The sequence below is a fragment of the Nannobrachium achirus genome, assembly GCF_963921795.1.
Source record: "Nannobrachium achirus genome assembly, chromosome: 3".
Classification (NCBI taxonomy): domain Eukaryota; kingdom Metazoa; phylum Chordata; class Actinopteri; order Myctophiformes; family Myctophidae; genus Nannobrachium; species Nannobrachium achirus.
Window position 1 is genome coordinate 54,344,894 of NC_137812.1, and position 11,122 is coordinate 54,356,015.

General features: G+C 42.9%; 1 protein-coding gene across 1 annotated transcript; it reads left to right on the forward strand.

Annotated features, from left to right (window-relative positions):
* Positions 1 to 447: 447 nt before the first annotated feature.
* mogs (mannosyl-oligosaccharide glucosidase) lies at positions 448 to 10,332 on the forward strand. The gene is made up of 5 exons (XM_080721360.1): positions 448 to 470; positions 1,422 to 1,785; positions 2,383 to 2,606; positions 3,369 to 3,559; positions 8,000 to 10,332. Exons 2-5 carry the CDS (start codon positions 1,437 to 1,439, stop codon positions 9,768 to 9,770), a joined length of 2,535 nt encoding a protein of 844 aa, XP_080577486.1. The 5' UTR covers positions 448 to 470; positions 1,422 to 1,436; the 3' UTR covers positions 9,771 to 10,332.
* The last annotated feature ends 790 nt before the right edge of the window (positions 10,333 to 11,122 follow it).

The following is an 11,122-nucleotide window of genomic DNA, read 5'->3' on the forward strand; positions in this document are numbered from 1 at the left end:
TAATAGTGGTTATAAGTTAACACAATAATCTATTATCATGTATTACAACTATATCCTGGTGGTCTAAATGAAAAGTCAATGAGTGATCACTCAGTCATTATGATGTGCTTGGCCTAGCTCTGACCTACTCTAGATTGGATACTTTTTATTACCATGTTTAGTACCACTTTCACACCACTACCCAGGTCCTTGTAGTGGAAAACCTGGCACAAGTGGGCGGTGTGGTGTGGTGTGGACTGGAGTGGCGTGGTGTTGGGCCAGTGGAAAAGGGGCTTAAGTGGCTATATCTTGCTGGTCTGGCCATGCAGCGACGACCAGCCAGCAGTCAACACATCAACACATGCCGAGTACGTCATGGTGGTGGTGGTGTGGAGGCGGGCCAGTCTCCCTACAACCAGGAAGCAGCTACTACTAGTGCATTAGCTAGCAACGGATAATGAGCAGTTGAGAATATCTGTTACATTGGACAGGTGAGTAACAACAACAACACCATTACTGACATTTGTGTGGTGAACGTTCCCGTCACTGTAACGTCCTGCCTGCCGTGTCAGTCGTAAACCAGACCTCATTCAAATTAAGACACTGAAAACGTTGCAACGTTGGCATGCATCGTGCTAGTGGTAGTAAGGGCGGCTCGAGTCACGGCTGCTTGACTGTCACCGCGTGCACAGTACACTTGTGTGTGTAGAAACTGTGCGTCTTTTCAATAAGCCCGGTTTCCAATGAAGTCCTTCCAGATTGAGATTTAATTTATTACAATAAAATGCTGTGTGAGTACCAGACAACGTTCAGCTGGAGCCTAGCTGACCTGACAGACCAATCACATAACGCTTCCCCGGTCTGCCGCTAAGATTTGATATTCCAGCAACGTTATAGCCTACGTTATTATGCATTAATATGTATAAAACAAAATACCGCTACTAAAACAGTAACTTCATTTCTCAACGGATAGTTAAAAGCAAAACAATAAATAATTATAAAAAAGCTAGCAACCATCATATTTTATCAATATTGAAATAAATAATATTGGCCGGGTGGGCAGAGGCTTCCTATGAGGAAGCGACATCATCATCACAGCTTCTGAATACAGGAAACCGGTTTATTTGCATCTAGCAGGTGTCTGCTTTCCTGCTGGGTGGGAAGTCCTCTGTCCAATCGCATACCCCAGGACAATATTCATGGATTATAATATAATATTTGTCTCAACTATTTGACTGTAACTACCTATTGCTCTAGGACTATAACTTTTTGCCAGCTAAAGTGAACCTGTTTTTAACATCACAATATATACTAGTATAAATGGTAATTCGTTTCCCAGTGGATTCCTCACACACTATCAGCGCAACCACACTTGCAATTTACCAGAATTGCACCTTTCTAGTTACTATTTCATTTGAGTTGAAATCTGTCCCTTTTCTCAGCTCCAGTAGGGCCGGATGGGCAAGCAGAGGAAGAGGGTGGGGGCTGGCGAATCCGCTCCCCTACCGCGGAAAGATGAGAAGCCCACAGTGTTGCACCGCAAGGAAAAGAAGAAGAAGGTTGACATCGGCAAAGTATTCATCAACATCTCCATTGGCCTTTGCATCTTCAGCCTCATTTGGTTCTTCTATGCTCTTTACATGCGATCGGCCCTGGCCAAACGAGTGGTGACCCTTCACCCTTCACCCCGTGTCCTTGATGCCAACAGCACCAGTGCTGAGGTCTCCCCTGAAAGATTTTGGGGATCATATAGGCCTCAGGTATACTTCGGCATGAAAACCAGAAGTCCCAGGTCTCCTGTCACAGGTAGCTTGCCACTTCTTTGATGGTGTTCTTCCTTTATGTCAGATTTCTGGGTCTGTGCGCACCCATCTTTCTACCCAGGATACCTTTAGTTTTTTGGGTGGGCATTTATCACTATACATTTGCACACAATGAGAAATTTGTCTCATCCTAAATAACTGTTATGAGCAGTGGGAAAGTGCCATTTATACAGCACCTCGGGAGCAGTTAGGGGTTAAGTGGACACATTGTCTCATTTAAAGGGCAAGTTCACCCTAAAAATTACTATTTCTATGGTTTACAGTACTCACCCCATGTCTACTTGAGCCCATGACTACTGTATATCAATGCATATCTCAGTTCTACTTTATTGAAAATGATCCATTCAGAAGGATCAATGAAAGATCATTGCTTCCTGTTTACATGTTACTTGTATAACAACCCAACACTAACTAAAATGCTAGTTTTCAGCAAATACTACTTATGCCCAGAATCCAGTTGTATTACTTTATCTTAAAAGGTTGGGTGCGCATAGACAAACAGTGCTACACAAGCGAGAATGTCATATCCCTATCTGAAGTCCCTTACCAGCAAAGTTTAATAGACGTATCTGTCTCCCAGGTCTGATGTGGATGCGTCAGTTCTCAGACATGGATGTGAACCTGAGGCACACCTGTGAACAGGGAGACCGTCTGCCAGGCTATGGCTGGCTGATGCACGATGGCCTCAGCTTTGGAGTCCAGGAGATCCGAGACATTGATTTTACCCTGACCACAGAGTTTGTCAAGAGGGCCGGCGGGGACCATGGTGGGGATTGGTCCTGGAGGATCACTGCCAACCAGCATGTGAGGATAATAATTTGTATTTTAATTTTTACAATAGGTTCAAAGCATGTGTTGACTTTGAGCAATGTCCAGTCAGTCAGACAGCACGTATACAGTAGATTATTGGTTCTCAACCTTTTCAGGCCACGACCCCCAAAATAATCATATTTTAACTGGGGAGTGGGGACCAACCACCCTGATGAGCACTAAGAGTTGAGGCATTACATTTTGTATAACACGGTTCTAATGTGGAAAATAACCGATCTACAATGCCTCGCATGTAGATCGGCTATTTTCACAATATTTCAGCCTCTAATATTTGATAATTTGGCCAATGTTTAATTTGTCATTTTAGAGGTATTACAAGTCCTTAAATTGTCACTTTAGAAACGTGCAAATATCCTCTATACACTTAAACTTTATGTTGGGTTGTTTACTGTTGAGTGAGAAAACAATGTTGCACATTAAGTTAATCATCTTGGGGACCCCCCAAAATATTTTGGGGACCCCTCTGGGGGTCCCGACCCACAGGTTGAGAACCACTGCAGTAGAGTAGTGTACAGGCATGGGGGAGTGTTAGTATACTGCATGTGTGAAAGTGGAAAAGCAATGCAATTCACGAATGAGCATAATTTAATAAGAACATTAATGGCACATTTCTTCATTCTTCTGTATGAACTTAATTTTTCAGACAAGCTTTTTTTTATGTTTTCAAAGCTTCCTGTCGCAAACAAATGATAATCACAGGTTTTCACAGGTTTCCTTTGACCTTTTCTCCATCAGAGCTCTGCCCCCCAGGCGCCAGTCATCTCTCTGATGTTCTATGCGGCAGCAGACACACAGGGCTCCCTGGAGACCCACGTAGAGAAGAGTCGCCTGAGTTCCATCACTGGGTTCTCCGATGAACTTGGGAACTACAAGATCACCTTCCGCAAGCCTGTCACCGGGGACTCCTCCAGTGTCAAATATGCCAGGTATAATAATAATACTAGTAGTCTACTATAAAATGAAATAACCTCTGTCCGTCATTCTGTCTGATCCACATTTCTTTCCCTCAGTGGGTTGAGAGATTAATCTGAACTTGCACACAGACATTGACCATTATCATATGTAGAGATAATCAGGGGATATCTTAAAAGGTCCTGGAATAAATTCCTTACCAAAACATTTCTTCACCAATGTGTTTGTAAAGGTGTCTAGTAACACATCTCACAAAGACTGAAATTCAGTTTCCCTAGGAGAATCAGTTACAGCTGATGAAAGTTGGTGTCCCATTAAATTAACTATATAGGATAAAACACACCAAAATAAATATGCTTTAAGTAGCATGTGAGGGGTCAAACTAGGGGGTTTTCATGATTCTGAATCCATTGCAAGCATTTGTTTTGCACAAAAAACATTCCTTGGGCTAAAAACGCCCCCACAAAAATATGGTTTAGTGATGAGTCATCACTTTTCAAAGTTTTGGGGGAGCCGCCTTTACCCCAAGGAATGTTTTTTGTGCAAAACAAATGGTTGCAATGGATTCAGAATCATGAAAAACCTCTAGTTAGACCCCTCACATGCTACTTAAAGCATATTTATTTTGGTGTGTTTTATCCTGGATAGTTAATTTAACCCATTTAGGCCTAACCTATAGAATAGGGCTAAATCAGAAATTAGCCTACAAAACAAATATGTTGCTACATACTGTACATGTACTGTAAGCCCCTCCCAAACAGCAAAATGTGTTCCCGGCCTGAATGGGTTTTAATGGGACCCCAACTTTCAGCAGCTGTAACTGATTCTCCTAGGGAAACTGAATTTCAGTCTTTGTGGGATGTGTTACTAGACACCTTTACAAACACATTGGTGAAGGATGTTTTTGGCAAGGAATTTATTCCAGGATATGACACTATTTCTGAAGATATCCCCCGACTAAGAGTGACAAAGCCAATTTGCTGTTTATTGGTGTTTTTGAGAACTGTCCTCGTGGGCTATGGGATCTGTAGTTGTGGGTCGTAGAGTTGACATCATTAAGAATTGCCATTTTAGAATGGTATTGTAGTGGTAGCCATCTTATCTGAGTCCTGCTGAACTTGTTGTAAGGGGAACCGATGGTTGGAGGCATTATGTAATCTTTATGATCTGTGTATTCTTCCACCAATACATTAGTACTGTTATTCAAAGTAGTAAAGTAGTGACAACTGTGCCTGACTAGAATGAATACAAATGATAAAAGTGATTGCATGATTGAATGTGGTTCATTTTGGATTAGTCTAGAATCTCTAGATGTGGTGTATGTGTTAATTGCGAGCGTAGGTCGCTACTTAGTATGAAAACCTCCAGCTCATGTCCGTCTGTCTGTCCGTCTTTCTGTCACACCTCATGCTCTTCTGACATCACAATGATGCAAATGAATGGCCAAGACAGAATTAATTTGCACTGACCTGTTCTGACATCACAACGATGACTTGACCAGCTCAGCAGAAGGATATAGCTGACCTTTACTGACATAACAATGATGACTCGACCAGCTCAGCGTTCTCAACGGGCCCGGAAATTAAGGCCTGGCCCTAACAACTAACTGTGTCCTAACTGGGCCCTAATTGGGCCGGCCCGAGGCCTGAATAGTCAATATTAAGTCCATATAGGCCTATGGGCATTCCCAGATGATGACCTGTTAGAGCAACCCCACTAATATGGACTTATGGTCCGAAATGTGTTAAAAAATTCACAATTTTACCGAATTAAAAATGGGAAAACACAATTTTTTTCCCCATTATAAAGCTCCCTATTTGCACAGTAAAAACAACAATACAACAAGGAAGAAGAAGAAGAATATGATACAAATGTTTTCTATAAGAAAAGTGTTTTATGCAGTACGGTAGGATTGACATAATCATGTCATGTCTGTAATGTAACGCATCGAGGCATCAATGTGTAAACACGTAAATATAATATTAGATTGTACAGTAAATAATTGCACTGCAGTGTGTCTGTGTAAAGACGGCTGATTTAAGCGTTCCACTCATCAACCGAAAGCTCACAGTCAAGACAACTAGGCGGGCGTGACTAGTTTTGAGTTTGCAGATCAGATATTAACACCACGTCATCATCATCATCAACACCACGTAATCCTAGCAAGTTGGTTTTAAGCTATTTTTTCCTCTTTAAAACGGGATCGACGGGTGACGGGGTCTATTTTGGAAAATCCAATTTTCGCTGTTTGTTTCCCGATGAAGAAGAACCTTGTTTCTTTGTCAGTGTGTGGAGGACAGCAACAACAGCATGCATGGATGTTGCACCGACATTGGTGTCGGGGGCTTGACACAGAAACGTGTGACCGCATTGCATAGTTGCATCATGCATGGGTGATGTTACTCAGACATTGGTGTCTGCGGCTTTATCTGTGACAGCACGCTGCCTTTTCTTTTCTTTTTTTTATCATCGGCGACCATTCTGGTGGCTTCATGCTTGCTCTTGTTGTTGTCAGCTTGTTGTTAATGTTAACACTTGTGTAAGGAGGAGGTGACGCTATCACGCTGGAGTGGAGCGAGGCGCAAGCTAAGGCACGCGGACCCCCAAAGGACAAACGGCCACGGCCGATTATTCGAATTTCTTTCTCAAGTTCGAATCCCGTGCCATCGAACGAAGCTTCGAATATTCGATTTTTGGGGGTCAGCCTTAGTACGCACCCATGTGCGTGCGCCCATGTGCGTGCGCCCATGTGCGCGACTTCGTCCTTTAGGGTGAGGTCGCTTCTCTCCCTTAGGGCGTCTTACTGGTATTAGATGATGCCGGCCTCCCTGTTGTATTTTGTCAACAATTAGGCAAAATTAATGACAATATTATTACTAATATACTGTATATGGATATATTCGAGAAAATGTCAAAAGCCATGTGTGAATAACTCAATATAGAGCATCCGTCTAAAGAAAATGAGTGTGGAAAAAGATAAGGCAATAATGGCAGGAATATATTATTTTGTCAATGCCAAGAAAAAACTTGTAAAAGGCACAGGGGTAAAGTTCCTGTCTACCACCGGAGACTGTGGGTTTGAATCCGCCACGGCGCCTTCTGGTCGTCCATACGAGCACAATTGGCCATGCTACAGGAGGGAAGCCGGACGGGGAGGAAAATCTGTCGCTGCACCAGTTCCTCCTACAGGTTAGGCAGGGAGCCTGTCAGCAGGGCATGTTGAACTGTGAGGAATAGGGTGTTCACCCGCTCACGCTAACGTCCTCCCGGTGAAGCTCCTCACTGGCAGGTGAACCAGTAGGTGGAAAAAAGCAGTGACAAGGCCACACACACAAGAGTGTGGGGAATTGGCATAACGACTAAATTGGGAGGAAAAGGGGAAAAAAATAATTGGCTACTCTAAATGTATATATATATAAAACAGAACTTAAAGATTCAAAATGAAATCAAATGAGCAATATATGGGTAATGTCAAATGAAAAAGCAGTGTTCACCAGAATGAATTATGTAAAATGGTGGGCTTTAATAAAAAGCAGTGAAGCGACAGCAGGGAGGCAATGTGTGGAAGCAGCATGACAGGCAGTACAGAGGACATTTTCAAGTGTGTGTAGTACAGATGGCCTGTCAAAATTGTAATGAGTGCAAGTTCCTTGCACAAAACCAAAAACAATGTGTATTGTATCGTATGTTGCCTGAACTGCTTAACCAAAAATAAGACGGTAAAGGAACATGCAAATAACATCTATGGTATGTTGCATATAGGTCCTGTTCTAGAAGGATAGCAATTACATTGGTAATGTAAGATCATCCAACATTTTTATTAAAGAAATACACAAAATATGGACTCTTTGACTGAAAACAAAGTGGAGGTAGACCATTTCCAAACAACTGTCAGTTGAAACACCAATATTGCAAAGTTTCACAAAGGCCAGAGAAGACTAAAGCAGACTTGCAAAGAGAAGTGACTATTCATATTCAAATCATATTTCCCTTATTATTCATTATGCATTGATTACTAACTTTCTAGTTACGTTTTGTTTTTGCTGGATTACCTTTATGTTATTATTATTATTATTTCTATTGAATTGAGCTGGTTCTCAATTTCTACAAGCTCTAAATGTTCAAGTTTGAGGTCATGCAGTCTGATTGGCTAACCTCCCTCCAGGATCTTAAAGCAGCACTCTGTAACCTTTTAACAACTATATAGCATATTACTATGTCCCACAAAATTATTAAGTTACATGTTAATTCAATAACAATCATCCTTTCATAAATCTATAGGCACAACCATGTTTACACATCGTGGGTATGAGGTATTGCTATGATCCTAGAGCCACTGCCTTTAAAGGAAAATTATACATAATGCGATTTCTTTTTAATGTACTACCATTGTGCAAACAGGTGATTAATGTCCAAGGCAAGTGACAGTGTGGTCTGTTGCATTCTCTTTGCAGTTACAACTACCTTCAGACGGTCTCTCCTGGTTTGGAGAAGCTGACTGACATTGTGAAGAACAGTCTAAACCGCAGGTTTGTCTACAACCCCCCTTCTGGTGAGAAGAGGCATTACATTGGTCTGGACTCCTATAAGCCAACCCACCACCAGCACCAACAGAAGCCCACTGACACCCGGAAGGAGAGTGACTTTGTGGTTCACCAGGTGACCATCCAGACTCCTTTCCAGATTGAAGTCCTGTTTGAGTCCGAAAGCTTTCATGACCGGCCTAACCAGCTGGTGGCTTCCACCATGACAGAGGAGCTGGAAAAGAGGAAAGCTGCCTTTAATGCCAAGTTTGAGAAGACTTTTGGCCTTGAGAGCAAGGGCTTCAGTCAGGCTCAAGTTAAATTCAGCAAGGCAGCCCTCAGTAATATGCTGGGTGGGATGGGCTATTTCTATGGTCAGTCGGTGGTCCAGTCACACTACAACGAATACCCTCTTCTCTACCCCGATGGTACATTGTTCACTGCTGTACCTTCCCGCTCCTTCTTCCCAAGAGGGTTTCTGTGGGATGAGGGTTTTCACCAGCTGTTGCTTAGCAAATGGGATCCTCAGGTATCCCGTGAATCCATCTCTCATTGGCTGGACCTTATTAACGTTGAGGGCTGGATCCCCCGTGAGCAAATCCTTGGAGATGAGGCCCGAAGTAAGGTCCCTGCTGAGTTTGTGGTCCAGCGAAATGAGAATGCCAACCCACCCACCCTCTTCTTGGTCCTTCAGGAGCTAATTGAGCAGTTCTCTTCAAACCCAGATGCCGTGTCATCTCAGAAGACCTTTATGTTTCTACGAAGGCTTTACCCAAGGCTCAAAACCTGGTTTGAGTGGTACAATACCACTCAGTCTGGGCTCCTGCCCAACTCGTACCGCTGGCGCGGACGTGACAAGGATACTAATCTCTTCCTCAACCCCAAGACGTTGACATCCGGGCTCGATGATTATCCACGAGCCTCCCATCCCTCAGCAGACGAGCGGCATGTGGATCTACACTGCTGGATGGCATTGGCATCGGGTATCATGGCTAGCATTGCACAGCTCCTGGGCGAACCGCACCAGGAATATGAGCGCACTCACCGAGTGCTGAGTGACAACAGCCTCCTCAGTGAGTACCACTGGTCCGAGCAGCTCCGTGCCTTCAGTGACTATGGCAACCACACCCAGGCAGTGTCCTTACAGCAGGAGAAGGTATACGTGCCTGCTGGCCAGCCACGGCACCAGTTCCCCGTGGCGCGGCTAGTGCGCTCAGTCCGCCGTGCCCCCAAACTGCAGTATGTCAACGCTTTTGGTTACGTTGGCTTGTTCCCTTTCCTGCTGCACATCCTTGAGCCAAACTCGCCCAAACTAGAACACATCCTGAGAGATATGAGGGACTCGGACAAGCTGTGGACTCCCTACGGCCTCCGCTCACTCTCCAGGGCTGACCCCATGTACATGAAGAGAAACACGGAACACGACGCCCCTTACTGGAGGGGCCCCATATGGATCAACCTCAACTACCTGGCCGTGAGAGCCCTGCACCACTACAGCAACCTAGAAGGCCCATATCAGGAGAAGGCAGCTCTCCTTTATCAGGAACTCAGGACAAATATTATCAACAATGTTTACAGACAATATGCGGAGACAGGGTATATCTGGGAACAATACAACGATGGCACTGGCAGAGGCCAAGGAAGCCACCCATTCACAGGCTGGTCAGCCCTGACAGTTTTAATGATGGCTGAACAGTACTGAACAGATACGTTAGATCTCACCTCAAGTCTTTTTAGATAAAAGATATTGTCTCTCATTTGTCATACAAACATTTTTTGCTAATGAAAGTGTTGATGATTAAGAAAATGAAACTGAAATGTTCCTACCTTTGATATGAAAGCAAACCCCAAAGTCAGAGTCATGTTGTCAAGAGCATTGTTCATTTGGTATTAACCTCTAATGAGACCCTCAGGTTCCATGCAGACATCTTATGACATCAACCCATTCAGAACGGGTACACATTATTGTGTATCATATTTTATGCTTTAACTTTTGAAAAATAGCAGATCTACAAGCTTGTAGATCTGCTATTTTTGAAAAATCGTGAGAATTAGAATTTTGACCCGATTCTATAAGTGTCTTTTGAATCCTTCTAAGATTTTTTGAAAAACCTATGTTTCTATGTCAGCAATCTGGCCAGCCATCGTCAAAGAAAAGGTCCTTTTCACTTCAACTGGAGCTCAGTTAGTCTGTTCTTGAGAGACTACTATGTCAGTGGTTCTCAAACCTTTTCATGTGAAGGACCCCCAAAATGATATTTATTTGGCCACGGACCCCCATCTCAAAATATTTAGTTCCAGGGACCACCCAGAAGCAAAATTTGAGTTACAAACGTTCGCTTTGAAAATACATATATTCAAAGATTTGCACACATTTTCACGACTTTTTCAAAAATAGCAGATCTACAAGCTCGCGCCGCGCTGTGAGCTTGTATATCTGCTATTTTTCACTGGTTAAAGCATTCAATAATTCTAGGCCTAAATGGGTTAAACAATTATAGACCAGTTTTGGTTTGCATATGTTTCTTTTGGTATTTGGTAAGTCTGGTATTTCTGAATACTGTATGTGGTATGGATTGTGATACATGTTGAAATGGCCATTTTGTTTAATAGGAAAGAATAAAGGTAATGTGTAACATGATGTATAGGCCTAGAAATCTGCACTATTGGTTCAGGAAGTGTCTGGGAATTTGTTTCCCTCCCTCTGGTGGAAGAAATATATTATTTTGGAATTGTAGAAGATTATATACAGTAACCCCCCAGTTATTTGTGCAGCCCCATTGAACACATAATATATGGTTAATTTGCCATAAAGCTGTGCAGGAAGACTAGTACAGTACACCAGACCAGACCATGGACTTATTTGACAAATGAGTGCAATTTTTGTCTTCATGCCGTCTGAACTCCTATTCATTCCTTTTTGGTGATCTTGGAATGAAAACCGTTTGTATTTGGGGTATGTCAGTCAGTTCTGTACAACAGTGGTTTTGAAACATTTTTAATTTCAAGGACGCCCCTTAACTTGAGTGTACAAATGGAACCCACTCAAGGAAC

Excerpts from the sequence above, each read along its gene's own strand:
- mogs (XM_080721360.1), top strand. The coding sequence starts at position 1,437 with ATGGGCAAGCAGAGGAAGAGGGTGGGGGCTGGCGAATCCGCTCCCCTA. Across the intron at positions 1,786-2,382 it reads TCCCAGGTCTCCTGTCACAG|GTCTGATGTGGATGCGTCAG; the intron begins GTAGCTTGCCAC and ends TCTGTCTCCCAG. Across the intron at positions 3,560-7,999 it reads TCCAGTGTCAAATATGCCAG|TTACAACTACCTTCAGACGG; the intron begins GTATAATAATAA and ends TTCTCTTTGCAG.